This window comes from Pyrus communis, chromosome 13 (assembly GCF_963583255.1).
Source record: "Pyrus communis chromosome 13, drPyrComm1.1, whole genome shotgun sequence".
NCBI lineage: Eukaryota > Viridiplantae > Streptophyta > Magnoliopsida > Rosales > Rosaceae > Pyrus > Pyrus communis.
The window spans coordinates 23608548-23625477 of NC_084815.1; the positions used below are offsets into that span (position 1 = coordinate 23608548).

The 16930-nt window shown below is 38.0% G+C and overlaps 4 protein-coding genes across 5 annotated transcripts; 1 reads left to right on the forward strand and 3 right to left on the reverse strand.

Moving 5' to 3' along the window:
- Positions 1-883: 883 nt before the first annotated feature.
- Positions 884-6014, reverse strand: LOC137712757 (diacylglycerol kinase 1-like). 2 transcript variants are annotated; one of them, XM_068451909.1, is made up of 8 exons: positions 5826-6014; positions 3858-5213; positions 3023-3389; positions 2422-2498; positions 1988-2107; positions 1673-1837; positions 1353-1490; positions 884-1263 (listed from the first exon to the last, which is right to left on the reverse strand). In XM_068451909.1, the coding sequence occupies exons 2-8, from the start codon at positions 5025-5027 to the stop codon at positions 1114-1116; spliced, it is 2187 nt and encodes a 728-aa protein (XP_068308010.1). In that variant the 5' UTR covers positions 5028-5213; positions 5826-6014; the 3' UTR covers positions 884-1113. The 2 variants fall into 2 exon arrangements, with proteins under 2 accessions (XP_068308010.1, XP_068308009.1); XM_068451908.1 differs by having other exon boundaries at positions 3858-5216.
- Positions 6015-6790: 776 nt separating this feature from the next.
- Positions 6791-8519, reverse strand: LOC137712774 (small ribosomal subunit protein eS19x). Its single transcript, XM_068451934.1, has 4 exons — positions 8329-8519; positions 7510-7600; positions 7211-7394; positions 6791-7080 (listed from the first exon to the last, which is right to left on the reverse strand). Exons 1-4 carry the CDS (start codon positions 8410-8412, stop codon positions 7008-7010), a joined length of 432 nt encoding a protein of 143 aa, XP_068308035.1. The 5' UTR covers positions 8413-8519; the 3' UTR covers positions 6791-7007.
- A 1330-nt stretch (positions 8520-9849) lies between these two features.
- Positions 9850-13845, forward strand: LOC137712029 (NAC transcription factor 29-like). The gene is made up of 3 exons (XM_068451178.1): positions 9850-10225; positions 12691-12993; positions 13605-13845. Exons 1-3 carry the CDS (start codon positions 10054-10056, stop codon positions 13664-13666), a joined length of 537 nt encoding a protein of 178 aa, XP_068307279.1. The 5' UTR covers positions 9850-10053; the 3' UTR covers positions 13667-13845.
- Positions 13846-15567: 1722 nt separating this feature from the next.
- Positions 15568-16726, reverse strand: LOC137713529 (protein Asterix-like). The gene is made up of 3 exons (XM_068452839.1): positions 16494-16726; positions 16299-16399; positions 15568-15751 (listed from the first exon to the last, which is right to left on the reverse strand). The coding sequence occupies exons 1-3, from the start codon at positions 16632-16634 to the stop codon at positions 15685-15687; spliced, it is 309 nt and encodes a 102-aa protein (XP_068308940.1). The 5' UTR covers positions 16635-16726; the 3' UTR covers positions 15568-15684.
- Positions 16727-16930: the final 204 nt, after the last annotated feature.

Genomic DNA, 16930 nt, shown 5'->3' on the forward strand with positions numbered 1-16930 from the left:
TGCTCACCCCCGCATGATAAGCCCTGTGTGGCGGCTGAGCCCGAGTCACAACGGCAGCACGCTATACGACTCATACGAGTTCCGAGCCGTGACTCACCAACTCAACAAGGCCATTCTAGCGTCGAAAGCTTCCTCGTCACCTCATTACATGTACTGCTTCAACTCACCTTTGTACAGGCAGGGCTTAAGTCGCATTGCCAAAGAAAGTGCCAGGACACCGAAGAGAGCGATTACTGGGGACCAAAAGCCGCCTTCTTGTGCGACTGCTGGGGACCAAAAGCCGACCGCAAGGCCGGCGGGGGCGGTAACGAAGGGGTTTGTGGCGAGGGCGTGGAGGAAAGTGAAGCAAGGATTTGTGAAGAATAAGCAAAAGAATGAGGGTTGATTACTACTACACATGCATGCAGGTCTCCTCCCGAAGTTGTGTGCAGGTTCAATAAGCTTTTGGTCCTGGTAGAAGTCAGAACTCCAGCTTGCTCGAGTCCTTCGTGCTTCGTTGAAATCAAAGGGGTCAGCCGCTCTTCCCGGAGCACTGCACTTCCTGTTAGTAGTCATACAATTTCATACCCAACTTCAATCGGGTTCAACTCCTTGTGATATTATTTTTTCTCGAGTGAATCTCATTGTAATATATGATTTCTCAATTTCAACGTATTTTGCCAGAATCAAACTTTAAAACCTCTCATTTACTAGTGAAGAGAAATATCGTTATACTGCAATACTAAATGGCTCAATTTCGACGAACTTTTAGTTATATGGTAGGAAGGAGACTTCCCCCACCGCTTGGTACGCCACTGCTTAATTATTAGTCTGATACACCACGGTAACCTATCAGAGTGTAGGTAAATCCTCGTATAGTAAGACACGGTCTTTTGGCCCGATGTCAGAAAAATCGTAAAATTCCCTATTTCCATTGATGATGAACAAGGTTCATGTACAACAACGCTTCAACAAGAAGCAATCTATTAAAAAACCACAACAAAAATAAAGGCAAAAAATAATAATAATAATACATGTGATATGATGGTATACAACATATCAATATTAAGCAAGATACAATCAAAACTTTTCACTTTCACTAATTTTAAGCAGTTTATAGAGAGAAGTTCTTTTCTATGTCAGCTTCAGCGCCATTTCTTGAAGAAGAGCTCGCTTCTGCGCAGCGTTTATCACACTGTTGGTTTCGGCATTCTCAAGAACATCAGTGATGATGGCGGCGGCGTGACCTAGTGGTTCCTCGGCTGCCCGCTTCAACATGAATGCCTGCGCACGACATAATATGGCAAACTTATGGACAGGTTTAGCTATAAATTAGATTTTCATCGGACGAGAATTTTGAGAGAGAAAGAGACCTGGCTGTGATGGGATATAGCCAATGTACAAGGTTTTTGAAACCAAGGCTCCCCGTCAACCTGAACAGGCAATGCAGCATAGAGCTGTATCTTAATTGACTGGCCCTGTGCCAACCTTTGAGCACGGGAAAGCCCAACCTGTACCAAACAAAATGGCAGATCAGAAACACAGCACACTTTCCCAAATCTAATGTTCACGCCAGATATAAAAACCATGATCCGTTTTCAAATTGAAACTAACTAGCAAGACATCAATCCGATACGTAAGTATATGCATCGCACTTATAGAGAGGTAGAGCTTCCACGTATACCCAAATTACCTGAAGTTTCCCAAGGTGCCATATTCCAGAAATGCTTACAACCTCAAGTATTTTATCATGCATAGATTGTGGGTAAAAATTGTCATAATTTTCGTCTTCATTGTGCCACAGATCTACACCACCCATGTAGCTCCCAATGTTCGCTACAAGTACACCTTCTGCATCCTGAAAACGTTTGCAAAATTGTCAAGCACTGATAATTTCAAAATTAGTCAATCATAATAAATCCAGACAGCCAAATCCGAAGCAATATGATGATTTCTGAATCAACAGTCATTGTGCTCTGTGTTTATAATTAAAACTTTTCATACTCACCTCGGGGACCTCTACCTCAACTCCATCCACTTCAACTCGGACTTGCCAAGGAAAATCTACAAATGTTCTATCTATTATGCCCTTCGCACCTTCTCGTGCATAAAGAACTTTATTCATGAACTGCAGGTAGGTAACAAACTCAACATCTTAAGAAGGACACATCAAAGTAAAATCTAAATAAAACTACTAACAAACAACGATTACAACGACAGGAACCGATTTAAAATGTGATCCACCCAGGTTGAGGTTTGATTGACTTTAATTGCTTTCTAATTTATATTGCAACCACATGTGATCTCAGACTCGAAGATGCAATAGCATCTGCACCATAGTTCCCCTATTCTTACCAACCTGTCTCCATCAGTCTCATGCCTAATATAGCACAAGGGAGTTTGACTCTAAATAACTTGAATTCCATTTTTGTTAAATATTACCTGGTTATAAAACTTCTCCGGATTCTCCTCTCGTAGATTATGAATGTCCAGAGCAACCTTAGCATCACACCCAATTCCTGCAAATGAAGCAGGCCAGAGTTGATGATTGGTGGGTGGTAAGTCATATGAGAGCTCACTCAATGTGATGAAAAACTTACACAAAAAGGCGTAGAAGTTAGTCAGAATACTCAGAATTAACTCATCGACTGACCAAATCGACATTGTTTCATCAGATGGACTGTTTTTAGAATATCAGAGAGTAAACTCTTATGCAGCAGAACAATAAGTCTAAGGTTGAGATAAATTTTGTAGGTTTTTCTTTTCTCCTTACAGAAAATATTCCAACTCACCTCATACATTTTGACAGTGAGCTATTTATACAGACTGAAAGATCTGAATAAGGAGATCTGAATAAGGTAAAGATGTGAAGCCAAAAAATTGATAATTGGTCCGATACATGGGACCGAGACTTAAATTTGAGCTGAGTATATAGTTTGTGAACTGAGCTGAGCCAAAACTTTAAGTCAATAACTATGAGACATACAAACAACATGAGAACAAGAAAGATCCAGCAAAAATTCAGTATTCTACTATTACATACCAAGATAGTTGTTCAAAAACTTTGGCGATTGGAGCTGCTTCCCCTCTTGATTTACAATTGCTACCTTCCAACGATCAAGAATGGTTACTGCAGCATGCTCTATGTGGTGCAAAACTGTGCAAAGGCCTCCTTGTCTCTCCACTGAGCCCAAACCTCCTCCCCAGGACAAAACTCTAGCAAGATCATTCCCCGTTCCAGCAGGAAGAATAGCCACTGGAGGAGGAGAATCAAAATTTTGCTTTTCTATGGCATTCAAAACCCAACCAACGGTACCATCTCCCCCACACACAAGAACTCTAAAGTGCTGCACCTTTCTGAACAAATAAAGACCCACCTCTGGTCCATGTGTTGAGCTCAGCTCAAAAACCTACAGGAAACAAAAGCACATGCAACATTTAAACAAAAATATATGTAATACCACAATTACTAATAAAGTACAAGTTGATCAAACTCCGTAGACATCAATTGAGGAGATAGGCCGGCATTTAATGTTGACAAATTGCAGCAATTATAATTTTCTTTTAGGGCATCCTATTCCATTAAGAGGCTAAACTTGCAGGTTTTAATATTTTTCTCACATTAGATCCCATTTGTTCATAGGCAGTTATTATCACAAAATTCAAACCTTAAATCTTACCTAAGAACCTTACTTAGTCCACATGAATATAAACGAAAAGATCTTACCTAAGAACCTTACTTAGTCCACATGAATATAAACGAAAAGAAATGCTTTTCTTTTCCACCATGGCATGTAATAACCTTACTTGACTCATTCATGTATCAACGATGGAAAATAAATTTTTTCCGTCTATTCAAGATGGTAGAAGAATCAAACCTGAACAGGATTGAGAAGAATATTTAAACGTTTTCTCAATGAATTTCCACGCTGAGCCCCACTCTTCTTGTTGATAAAAACTAGCAAGGGTCTTGCATCTGGTGATAAATCAATCAACTCATATCTTTGTTTCATACCTAAAACCTGAGACTCATCCTTCTTATTGTTTGACGTGCTCCTTTTGAAACTGGGTTTGGAATCCAACTTCTTATCTACATCATCGTCTTGGTGCTGCAGATTCACATTCACAGTACCATTACGGTTTTCCTCACCTTCATGAGAACCATTAACAGCTTGAATAGTATCAGCTGTGCTTTCTGTAGACATATCCCCAGTACTACCACTATTTCCCGTGTCAGCAGAGTTTTCATTTCCATGCTTGGACTTTTTGCTCTGGTTCCTAATAGTTGCACGTACTGAAGATGCTATTTCATTGGCTCCATGAGTAATGGTGCTCAGAAATCCACCTGAGGAGGTCTGGTTCAATTCCTTTACATGCAGAGGCGACACAATCAACCTTCTGAATGGACCTAGATCACAAATATCGCCTGTTTCATTGGACATGCCACTGTGGCAATCAACATGTACCACTCTTTGACACCACAAGCAGCACCATATTGGGGATCCGCCAAGAAAAGACCCACTACACGGTTCTTCACAATAGCTGCAGAAAGAAGTTTCATCAGGTTGATCTGTTGCCTCTGTCCAACGGACAGCCCATTGGTGCATCACGTGCTCAAACCCCATCATGGATACACACTTGCAATCCTTATGGGCACTAGACGAGCAGCTCAGATGAGCCACAGCACCACAAATGTCGCAATGGTGACTAAAACTATCTGAAGCTATCATAGGCCCAAGAGTTTGAGAAGGGCTCATGGATTTTAGGCAAACACAGCAATTCAAGTTCTTTCCACGAGATACAGATTCTAGAACCCAAGTATGGGGAGTTATAGGAACCTTGTGACGTGCCTTAGGGTTTTTCTTTGACCTGGCAATGGCTTTCATCCAACTTAGATTTATATTTCTCCTCCATTGAAAGGCGGAGTAGGCTATAGTCAAAATTCCAACTAAGGCCGCAATAAAGCAAGAGACTATGAAAAGGCGATCAGTTGGATTCTTGTTGTTCCAATAGGGCAAAAACATATCAAAGTCTCCATCATCATCCATCCTCAGTAAACTGCCTAAACCCAATTTAATTACAAATCAAACTCATATATCCTCCAATACAGTTTCATCATTCAATAACATTATCAGAAGCCTTATCATCCCAACACCCTCCTACTTACTTCATCCTTCGCAACACAGAGCCGAACCACGCTTTTGATAGGCGCTACTTATTATAACCGCTTCAACCTACTTCATAAAACAAATAAAATAAAATGTTCAAAACGCAAAACGAAATATTACTCCAAAAATTCCAACAAAGCACTTACTACCATGGATGGTTTCAAATCAAAATTCAGAGGCGACAACCAAATCAAAATTCGAGTAAACATAAAGAAATTATGCGGTTCCGGATGTAACTACACAATTCTATGATTCTATCATCATTTAGTGATAACACTAAACCCACACAAAATTAGCTTGCAGTAAAACACTACCGCTTTGGTTGGAAGCTTAAAAGGAACAAATTGGCAAGCTTGTGGAAAATAAACCATTCATTCGAAATTTAAATTTAAATTAATAGTCCAAACTGATAGTCCACTGCACAACTATAAAGCCTCCATATTTCCAGACCAAGCAAACAACCCAACCTAACCGCCTAGAATAAACTTCATTTTCTATCCCCATTTCTCGGTAACCAAACAGAAAATCTAAAAACGAAATACAAATGCATACATACATTTCAATATCTAAAAACACACATACACAAACATATATGTACATATATGCACAGAAACATGAAGATTTCAAAAAATGAAGCATGAAAGGACTGAAAATTCTGGAAAAAGAAAACAGACTCACAGTGACGGACGGCGGAGGACGGAGGTGCGATCGCGCCGATCAGAGAAAACCCTATCTCGATCCACGCCGGGAGGCAAAATCCACAGAGTGTAGGGATCGAAGCAAAACCCAAATCCAACGAAAAGCAAATGGCTTTCTCGAATTCGAATTTTTCTTTTTTCTTTTGGATATTTTTTTCTTGAGTGCTAATTAATTAATTTTGTTTAAGATTCTAGAATTCGAATTTGTCGAGGTCCCACGTGGCGTAAGGAGAGGGCATGAGGTGGAGCACCATTCGTGGGACCCGACTCGGGCCGCTCGTTCACTCGGGCTGTTCGAATCCGTGACACTCGACAGCTCTATTCGGACTCGGGTCGCTTTTAGGCCGACATCGGTGTAAATTCTTTTTAACAGCTTGAATATAGGGAAAAAAAAAAATATTAGGATTACAACTTTAAATTAGTTTTTAATTTCTCATTAATGACCAATTTTGATTAAAGAAACAATTAATAATGCCATACTATCAGATAATTAATCAAGATCACCATTTCATTTACGTTTGAAAAGTACGTTTAAAATAATTAAAAGTGTGTTTACATTTAAAAATGTTTTCAAGTCTGCAGAAACGTGTACGATTATGTTTAACAAAAAAATACTAGAAGTACTTTTGGGTTAAGGTGCTTTTAAAAGAAGCATCTATTGTGTGCTTCTTGAAAGAAGCACTTGCACTTTTGTTAAAAATTTCAATGTGCTTCTACGAAGCGCTTTTATTAAAAGTGTTTCTAAACAAAAGGGTTTTTATATAAGCAGTTCCAAGCCATCCCTAAGTTGTACTTTTAAGAGAAGCACTTCCAATTTCCAAATCCTATTCCAAGTCACTCACTAAAAACTTTTACGTACCTCTAGAAAGACAGGTCCAATGAAAGCACTTATGAACAAAAGCACTTAATAGAGAAGCACCTCTGAATAGTGCAGGACAGTAGGAATGGGTTCAAGTAACAAAACTTAAAATTGCGAAAGCCAATTTCAACTTAGCACTTCAAAATTAAACTGAAAAACGAAGGATGCGATGTTCATCATCATAAAACTGCTAAACACAACATGACATGTCAAAATCCTTCCTATATCTGCTCACTCACTCATAGCTGCAAAAAGTTTTCTGAATTGTTTTGCATCCATAATCAAGTCTTTCAAGAAATTCTCTTAGATTGCGACAGCGATCCGTCCAGCAACTTGGTCGAGATCCCTCTGGCCATTGGATGTGATTTTCCGTCCACTGAAACACAGGGAATACAAGTAGCTTAGTCGCCGAAAACTTCATTCATGTTGTCGTTTGTAACAATGATACGTTAACTCTCTACACCAAAATTCATATATGAAAACAGAGATGTGTGAAAGAAACTCACCCTTTGGCGTCAACATCAACAATGTTCATCTTCTGCAATTGCTGAAGAATGTGACGAGCAATAGCACCACTGCTTTTACAGAAATGAGGTGGGCGACTGCCGTTCCTCTTGCTCCCTCCGTAGATCCTGCGGAAGGCACCAACACCAAGACCACCCCTCAAGTAGATTTTCCTTGCCATGGATGCTGCAAGAAAAATTGAATTCGGATGAAGATACTCACAGTAAACAGTTTTACAAACACCAATACCAGTCGAAGGTTTTGTGGGTATGTGGAGAAAGGGCAGGAGAATTCCACATACCAGATCTAATGTAGTACCAATCAGGGTCATATGGTGCAAGCTCCTTGAATGTCGCAGTCTTCACAATGTCGGTCCAGTCAGGAAGCTCAATCTATCAGATGGTACAAGACAACACATGAGAAGAGAATCCTCATTGACAAGAGACAAACAAAGTATAACCAGAAGCGAGTGAGAGATTAGTACAAAAAAATCATTAAGCAAATGAATGACACTAAAATCATTAAGCAAAGGAACCTTCTGGCAAACACATTTCCACGTTCAAAGATATTATATGACTATCGGAACTTCGAAAGCATCAAGTTGTTTAGCATCCACTACTGATAGCTACAACTAAAAAGGGCGAACGAAACTGTATTTTACACACATTGAATGACATTTATGTTCACTTATGATAACTAAGAAACAAAAACTACAACATGCCGAATACTGGCTTCATAACAACTTAATGCTTTCGTTTCCTCGGCGCCATTCGACAGCAAAAATGGCATATCCAGTTCGGTGTTTTTTCGAAGACTCGTCATTCAATAATTTCCTTCTCCCTTCCTCTAATCAAATCACACAAACTGAAAATTATAACAGATCGAACAAAACCAAATCCAACCTCCTACTTTCGCAAATTAACACTTATTTCGGTATACAAACTAAAACAAATTCGAATGCCGCTGAACCTAAAATTTAAACCAAGTATTCAGATTATCTAAGCTTTGCAATCTGTTCATATCACAAAAGTACATCGATAATCGATCATACAATACACACACCCAGATACATACATACATATATATATGTATAAAGAGGGAGAGAGCGAGAGAGACTGACTCGGCCGGAGCGCTTCAGGTGAGCGGCGTAGGCCTTGACAAATTCATGAGGGGACACGTCCTTCACTGTTCTTGCCGTCTCCATTTTCCGATTACGTAAAGTCCTGCTTCTCCTTCTTCTGCTAGTTGCTGCGGCGGCGGAGCACCTCGGAGTCTTCGGGCTTGTGCGTATGAGAGGAGCGTACGCAAGGTTTGGGATTAGGGTTTTATGTGGTTTGGCAGTTGCAGCTTATGGAGCCCAAACTGAAAGTACATGTTTAGCCCTAGCGCCGTTCGTTATTCTCTCTAAAACTCTTGGATTGGGCTTCTTTCCCATTTTTTTATATCTGGGCCCATCTAAACGAGTTTTGGGTTTTTCGGGCCCAACCCCGAGGATTGAGGGTAAACTAAATAAGCTTAATTATAGTGAATCTCGCTCTCTTAGTAACCTGGTGGCTGAAGATTATCATCTCTCTTGATCACCTGGTGACTGAGGATTTCTGGTCACCCAAGATATGATAACAAGAACTGAGATTAAAACGCTAAAAGTAAATGCTTTTATTTTCCACACTTAACATCAAACTAGACACCCGGTGACCGATAAAATATTACTGAAACTATACTAGTGTCCCCGGAATTATGATCCAATCACATATTGCCTTATGAAAGTCACAAATAACCACCTTGAGCCCTTGGTCTATGTTTGGCATCCCACAATATATAAAGGGTGTGATAAATCGTATTATTTGTTAACATATTCAGCCCCGACACAGTTATATCGGGGCTACAAAATGAAAAAGAATGTCATAGCATTTTGCTCAATGCACAATCTACTAGAGGTGAACCACACGTGTGTGTGTGTGTGTGTGAGACCTAACTGCATTAGAAAGGTAATCAACATCGTATCCGCTAGCAAGTAAAATGTGATTTAATAAATAACACTCTTAAAATAAAATTTAAAACTTCGTGTTTAGCTACATATTGGTAGGATTTCTTTTTTCATGGATTTCATGCCTCCACATAGACAAAATCCTTTCGTGAACAAGTTATAAACAAAATTTCCTCGTATTGTTGAGATTTTTTTTTATAAAAAAAAAACATGAACTAGTGGTCATGGTTGATTATATTTGCAACTTTTATTTTTATTTTATTTTATTTTATTTTTAAAAAATATTGAACTAACTGGTAGCTTCGTCGTGGCAGTAACAGAGGCATTTTAGCCTCTCTCTAGTCACCATCGTATAATTCACACGTGCTAAGAATCAAACCCAAAATATGCTACGTATAATACGCATTGAAATTCATTCGAACTACTGAGTCATTGCGTGGTGGTTTCTTTTTATTTTTTATTTATGGTTAATGTAAAACAAATTCTTGATTGACTAGGTCTCTTTTTTCAAGATACATATCCATCCCACTGAAAAGAAGAGTCAAAACCTAAACACCACTCTAGGCTCAAAATCTTCCAAGTATAAATGCAGACACAAGAAAATGATAACACAATTAAGAGAAAAAATGGTCTTTAAAATCCAAGTTCTACTAGGATTCAATTACCACCACTACCTCCAAACGTTGCCACCCACACAATCTAGTCTATAAATATGCATCAATAGTTCAGCTCAAATTTACTTGACTTCTTTGTGCAACACCAGAACCATTTCCTCGATCCAACAATCTCCGGATCATCATTTCTTCCAAGCTAGATCACATATTAATTTGGTCCGCCTTCGACTAAACCGACTCCGAAATGATCATCAGCTCGAAACAGCTGCCGGTCGGGTTTAGGTTTATGCCAACAGACGAAGAGTTGGTCACTCACTATCTGATGAACAAGGTGTTGTATCGGCCTGTGCCAGCTGCTCAGGAAATCCGAGAGATCGATGTGGCTCGATTCTACAGCAACCATCCTAAGAATCTAGGTACGTATTTATTTATTTATGATCGTTTCTTTTAGAATTAACGGTTTTGTTAGCTAAAGTTTATTTTTCACCGCTGGTCTCAAGTTCGGATGCATCAGGCATCCCGTTCTTAGATCGAATCCTTATATTAGCTAAGTGTGTGTGTGTGTATACAAATGACATAATATATATTCTTAGACATGTTATAAGGTCCGATCAAATCCATGAGTTGTGTGTGTGTGTGTGTGTGTGTGTGTGTGTACGAATGACATAATATATATTCTTAGACATGTTATAAGGTCCGATCAAATCCATGAGTTATATGTTGATCGAGGGAGCTTAGTGATTGACTATTGATGAAGTTAAATTTAATTAGAACAAATTTTAGATTATTGTTGTTGAGAGTACGTTATATGTTGATCGAGGTAACTTAGTGATTGACTATTGATGAAGCTAAACTTAATTAGAACAAATTTTAGATTATTGTTGTTGAGAGTACGAATTTCATATCGAAAAAAATACAAAAGAGAATATGAACAAACAAAACAAAGAAGGGAATTTTTTGGAGAAAAATAGGTGAGGACTTAGTTTTTGGAAAATATATGTTCGCATATATATACCACGTATATATGAAATGAAATGCATTAAACATAAGCTTTAAATATAGAAAAATCAAGGGTAAAGTACAAAAAATTTCCTCAACTATTGGTGTCACGACACTTTCATATCTTATATTTTAAAATTGACAATGTCATACCTCATCTTTAGAATTTGGTCCAATGTTATACCTTCCGTTACTTGACCATTTACTTTTCAGTTAAATGCTGATGTGGCTTGATTCGGAGCCTACTTTCTATTAAACAATCATTAAAATATTATTAAAAACTAAAAAAAATATTTAATACTTTTTAAATATTAAAATAAAATAAAAAATAATAAAAACCCTCATTTCGTCCCCCACCTCCCCCCTCTCTCTTCTCCCCATCTTCATCTTCTTCCCCCACCTGCAAACCCCAGAAAAAATAAAAATAAAAATAAAAAATTCCAATTTGTCTTCCTCCACACCCACACTCAGTTTTCCCCCTCCCCACCCCCTCTTCTCCCTCCTGCAACCCAGAAAAAAAAAAAAAAAAAACCCATATCCCATCGGCGGGAAGATGGGTGTGCAGAGAAGGTGGAGGATGGGTACAGAAGAGAATGTGGAGGATGGGTGAGAAAGAAAATGTGGAGAATGGATGAGAGTGGCGGATTTGGGGTTTGATGGGTTTTCAAAAAAAAAAAAAAAAAAAAAAAATTCCTTCCTCCTCCTTTTTGTCCTCTTCTTCTTCTTCCTTCTTCTCCTTCTCCTTCTCCTTCTCCTTCTTCCGTAGGGGTGGTTGATGGTTTTCAAATTATTAATTTTTTTTTTATTCTTCTTCCTCTTTTTTTTCCTCTTCTTCTTCCTCCTCTCCTCCTTCTCCTTCTCCTTCTTCCGCAAGGCGGGTTGATGGGTTTTCAATTTTTTTTTCTTCCTCCTTCTCCTTTTCTTCCTCTTGTTCTTCTTCTTCCTCCTTCTCCTTCTCCTTCTCCTTCTCCTTCTTCTTCTTTCCCGCGCACGCGCGCGCGGGGGGTTGCGGGGGGGAATTTTTTTATTTTTTTTCTTCCTCCTTCTCCTGTTTTTCCTCTTCTTCTTCTTCTTCCGCAGGGGGGGTTGATGGGTTTTTCAAATTTTTTTTTTTTTTTTTTTTTGGAGTTTGCAGGTGTGGGGAAGAAGATGAAGATGGGGAGAAGAGAGAGGAGGGGGGGAGGGGGAGGGGAGGGACAAACTGAGGGTTATTTTCTTTTGTTTTTTGTTTTTAACTTTTTATTATTATTTTAATATTTTAAAAATATAAAAAAAAAATAGTTTTTAATAATATTTTAATGAATTTTTAAATAGAAAGTGAGTCCCGAATCAATCCACGTCAGCATTTAACTGAAAAGTAAACGGTCAAGTAACGGAAGGTATAACATTGAACCAAATTCTAAAGATGAGGTATGACATTGTTAATTTTAAAGATGAGGTATGAAAATATCGTGACACCAATAGTTGAGGTAGTTTTTTGTGTTATGTAGCACTCTTTTTTAACTATGTATACGAAATATGTAGCACCAAATCATAACCATAGCGAAAGCAAATTGAAAAAACTTAACTCCTTGATTGCATGCTTGCATGGTTGTAGGGTGATGTTAGAGAGATCAAAATTTTAAATATGATTTAATAGAGTTCAACCATTAATCGTCACATCATGCAATCTATAAAAAATGATCTAAAAATTTGGTCTCCATAGCATTTTTTCGCACTGTATATTTCAATCAAATGTCATGCATTGAAGATATCTGTAGATTAAACCCTAGTTATCTATGTTCGAGCAGTATTTTTCATTTTTTTTTTTTCGAGGTTTCAACTTTTATAATTTTTATGGACGATTCTATAATTTTGTATCTTCTTGCTTGCATGCATGCAGTGACTTTCTCCTGCGGGGAGAGAGAGTGGTTTTTCTTCATCCATCAAGGTGAAAGCAGTCATGCATCCCAAACCAGAAGCAGTATTCGAGTAGTTGGAAATGGTTTAGGGTTTTGGAAACCCGAGTACGGATCAGAAACTCCCATCTGCGATGAGGATGGAAGTTTCTTTGCCTCCAAGATCTCTCTCACTTACTTCTCGGGAAGAAGTGCTTCGCATGCAAAGAGAACACATTGGAAAATGGTGGAGTACTATTTACATGAACATGATCACGTCGAGTCTAACACAGAAGAAAAGTACCAAGGTAAAAGACGGAATATAACCATACGTACTCTACTTTCATGGGGCACTGCAATGATTATGACTTATTTTGGTAAAAAATAAAGCCTATTTTATTTTATTATATTTTATATTACATTGTGACCAACGTGGTCAGGATCATAGAGTTCGAAAAATATACATGTGAAGATCTTCCGATGATCCTTGAATATTTGGTATATGTGCCCGCCAAGTATTTGATGTAATACTTGCTCAATAGCAGGTTGCGTTGAGAGCGCTCGACAAATTATCGATGGCACTCAGTAGGTTGTTTCGGCATATGTCGACAGCGCAACATGGTTCGGTTGACGACAACAAGCACACCAAGTATTCGACGAAATGTCTAAGCGAATAACATCATTGTAGTTTCAATGAAATTCTCAGATTTACCAGCAAGTGCATCAAAGATGCAGTCATCGATTTGCCCAAGAGGCCACAACTACCGCGAAATAAAAAAATTCATAATCATCCTGTTAAGATCGATCAAAACCAGCTCATTATAATCAGTTGCTTATTATTGTTACAAGTGATTTCATAGCTCATACTAATTCTACTACATTTCATAGCTCATACTAATTCTACTACTTTTGGATGCAGTTCGGAGAAGAGAGTGGATATTGGGCCGAATGATAAGAGGAACGGATTACACTGGATTTTGAGGATTTTGCAAATTTTGAAATTCTTTTATAATTTATTCATTAAATAATAGAGAAAATACTTCAACACTTTTTCTTTACATGTTAGAAATAAGGCTGCAGGAAGCATTTTATTAATGTAATAAGATGATTTATTTATTTCTCCTTTCATCTAGGTCCTATTTTATATATCTACAATTTTGTGAGGTATTTTTTTGCTTCATTTGTTCAATCAAGCTTTCCAAATTTTCACTCAAACTCTCCGGTCATTTTTTTTTGGCTTTATTGCATTCGCGATTTAGCCCGGTATATTGCGCAATATCGTGAGTGTATTCAAACTATGGGTGGAAGTCGAACTCAAAAGTAGAATCACAATCGCTCCTAAATCAATAGAAGAAGCCTCTGTATTATCAGATTTTGGTTTACTAAATTCCTTGTAGTATTTTGTGGGAAGGAAAATAAAGTTTTCTACTGAGTTTCAATGACAATTTCTCATTTTTATCGACTATTTCCAGTGTTTTGGGACCGCATCCTACTTTGATGACACCATTTTAGGGCTTCCTGCGCGTTGAAAGGTCTTTAGTAACGAGTTTCATTGTCACTCTCCGCTACAAAAGGTACTTTTAAGCAACGCTTAAATGATTCGTCGCTAAAAATCCGATTTAGACAATCACGGTTTTACAAAACAAACGTAACAACTGTCCCTTTCCCCGACTACCGACAGCAGACGACCAAATTTTATAAACGATCCCGGCACCTCCTCAAGACAATAAAACTTCAAACCTATCGCAGAAACACTGGAAACTAATAAGCTGTATGAAAAGCATAACCACTCTGGTTCAAACCACAAAACAACCAGAGAAATGAAGCCGTAGCTCACGAATAATATATATGAGTTCTGGTTTTTTTTTATCAAAAATGATTCATATGATTGCATAACTCACCACTTTGGTTTATGAAATTGTTCACCGACATTCATTTTGATCATTCTGTAAATACTCTTCGTGAAATTGAAGAAACCACCAATTGAAGGGGAGGGGTTGATTTGACAAAATTACGATCGATTTAACGGACATTTCTAACAGAATGACCAAAATGATTGACAATGAACAATCTTAGGGACCGCTTCTATCGATTTTAAATCTCAGGGACCAAAGTGAGGAGTTATGCCAATCTTAGAGACTATTTTGGCTAAAAAGCCATTAGTTTCAAAGTAGCATTCATCCATTGTCGGCGTTTGTTTTGCTAAAAACCAACATCATCTTCGCATGAAAGAACATACATAATACCTAATAGCAGTCATTCATCCTTGATGTAGATTCTCTCTTCCAGATTTAATGCAGAAAACTATTTTGAAAGTTCGAAATTCATGGGATCGGCACATCGAGAGATGGCCATAGACTTCCATATTGTTGATATCTAATGGAAGATTTGGCACAAAAGGAAGAAAATTGGTTTACAGTACAAGAATAATTGGCTATAAACTATCATCCAATACAGTGCACAAAAAGCAAAAGAAGAACAATATAACAGAAGGCCAGCCACACCTTCCAGACTGCTATAAGATTTGTGACAACTACGTCTTATCACGGTTGGGGAACTTACATAAACATCTTCTTCTCAGTTAGTTTGACATAATTCGTTGAAAAAATGCACATGAACCCGACCAAAGCAATGGTTTGATGAATATGCATTCCAATCATACATTGTGAAAACAAAAACTTCCAGTTAGTTTGATATAATTCATCTCTTATTCGGAACGCTATAGCAACCAGTTTCATCATAGTAGGGCCATAAGCCTCTAAATAGTCTCATTGAGATCGAAGGGAGCATTAGCACGAAAAAGCAACAAACAAAAGATTGACTGCACAGACCAAGACATAACTAAGACTTTCAATCGAATTGATGTAAGAAACAGTTTAGTATCCCTTCAAATTGATGACACCAAACTTAAACAATGGTTTCCATCTAGAAAAAACATAACGATAATCAGATAAAGCGAAAACGCACAGTATTACATCTCAAGTCTCTGACGAGCAATTTCAACTCTTTTGTGTCCCCGGTCGAGCAGGTCCGAAGTAGTTGGTTACCAATCCCATAATAGCAAACCTGGTATTTGAGATAAAAAAACACAGGAAACAGGAAAGATTTCAGAACATAAACCATGACAAGATTTACAATCCCATCACATCCATTCGAGAATAATAAAATAAACCCATAAATCATGGTGAATACAAGGAGCACTTAAGCCTAACGGAGCGTCTGTTTAGAAATGCTTCTCTAGGAAGCACTTCTGATCATAAGCGATTTTACTGAAACCGCTTTTATTAGATGCAATGCAAGTAAATTTTTTTGATTAAAATCCAAGTGGTTCGTGAAGTAGGTGGTTCTACTCGAAAGCACTTCTGGTCTAGGTGTTCTAACACAAAAAGCAGTTAACTTTTACTGAACAAAATTGTCAGAAGCACTTATGTTTATCTGAAAAACTATTTAGCTTCCAAATCTCGAAAAATGTTGTTGTAAACACACTACTTTCATGTCCGAATCCCAAATGCTTTGGTAAATTCGTAAATCATGCACAAATTTGGAAATTTACTATAGTACAAATTTGGAAATTTACTAAAGTAATTCAGTCAAAAGTAAATTGGGAACTTACATCATGGCCATGGAGATCTGTTTGAGGTCGTTCTCGATGTTCTTCATGTTCACCAGCGATTGAGCGCAGAATATGATCGCAACCCAAGAGCACAACTTGTACTGCAAATTCATAATTCAAATAATTAATCACACTTCAAATATTAGCAAATTCCAATTAAAAGTAGCAAATCTGCAATCGAGAGAGAGTACGGACGCGGAACATGACGCCGGCGAGGCCGAAGACGACGGCGATCAGACCGGAATAATCCACTGGAAGATCTTGCGGCGCCACCGCGGACGGCACGTAGCGCTTCGCCGCCGAGGGCTGGCGCGGGTCGTTCACCGTCGATGACATCTCTCTTTTCTCTCTCGGGCGAGTGTTCCAATGGATCTCTAGCTCTCGCGCGAGTTTTGGAACGTTGGATGTGAAGAGGAAAACAAAGAGTTAAATTATTAGGTCGTGTTTGGTTTTTGTGTTATTGTCTGTGGCCCAAAAGTAAAGAAAAACAGAGTTTTACTCCTACAAGGCCTAAAAAAAAAATATGGAATTTTAACGAAAAATTCTTTGTACTGTTTATTTTAACGAAAAATTACATTTTATATTAAAAAAAATCAATCCTTGTACTATTCACTTTACTCTTTATTTTGTCA

Bases quoted from the DNA above. Each gene is read 5' to 3' on its own strand.
- LOC137712757 (XM_068451909.1), bottom strand. From the start codon at position 5,027: ATGGATGATGATGGAGACTTTGATATGTTTTTGCCCTATTGGAACAAC. The intron at 1,838-1,987 runs GTGAGTATGAAA...AAACGTTTTCAG, and splicing joins TTGAGGTAGAGGTCCCCGAG to GATGCAGAAGGTGTACTTGT. The intron at 1,491-1,672 runs GTAATTTGGGTA...TGTTTGGTACAG, and splicing joins GGCACCTTGGGAAACTTCAG to GTTGGGCTTTCCCGTGCTCA.
- LOC137713529 (XM_068452839.1), bottom strand. From the start codon at position 16,634: ATGTCATCGACGGTGAACGACCCGCGCCAGCCCTCGGCGGCGAAGCGC. The intron at 16,400-16,493 runs GTCCGTACTCTC...ATGAATTTGCAG, and splicing joins TCGCCGGCGTCATGTTCCGC to TACAAGTTGTGCTCTTGGGT. The intron at 15,752-16,298 runs GTAAGTTCCCAA...CTCAAATACCAG, and splicing joins CAGATCTCCATGGCCATGAT to GTTTGCTATTATGGGATTGG.
- LOC137712774 (XM_068451934.1), bottom strand. From the start codon at position 8,412: ATGGAGACGGCAAGAACAGTGAAGGACGTGTCCCCTCATGAATTTGTC. The intron at 7,395-7,509 runs GTATGTGGAATT...TTTTTCTTGCAG, and splicing joins TTGGTACTACATTAGATCTG to CATCCATGGCAAGGAAAATC. The intron at 7,081-7,210 runs GTGAGTTTCTTT...CCTGTGTTTCAG, and splicing joins GTTGATGTTGACGCCAAAGG to TGGACGGAAAATCACATCCA.
- LOC137712029 (XM_068451178.1), top strand. From the start codon at position 10,054: ATGATCATCAGCTCGAAACAGCTGCCGGTCGGGTTTAGGTTTATGCCA. The intron at 10,226-12,690 runs GTACGTATTTAT...GCATGCATGCAG, and splicing joins CAACCATCCTAAGAATCTAG to TGACTTTCTCCTGCGGGGAG. The intron at 12,994-13,604 runs GTAAAAGACGGA...TTTTGGATGCAG, and splicing joins CACAGAAGAAAAGTACCAAG to TTCGGAGAAGAGAGTGGATA.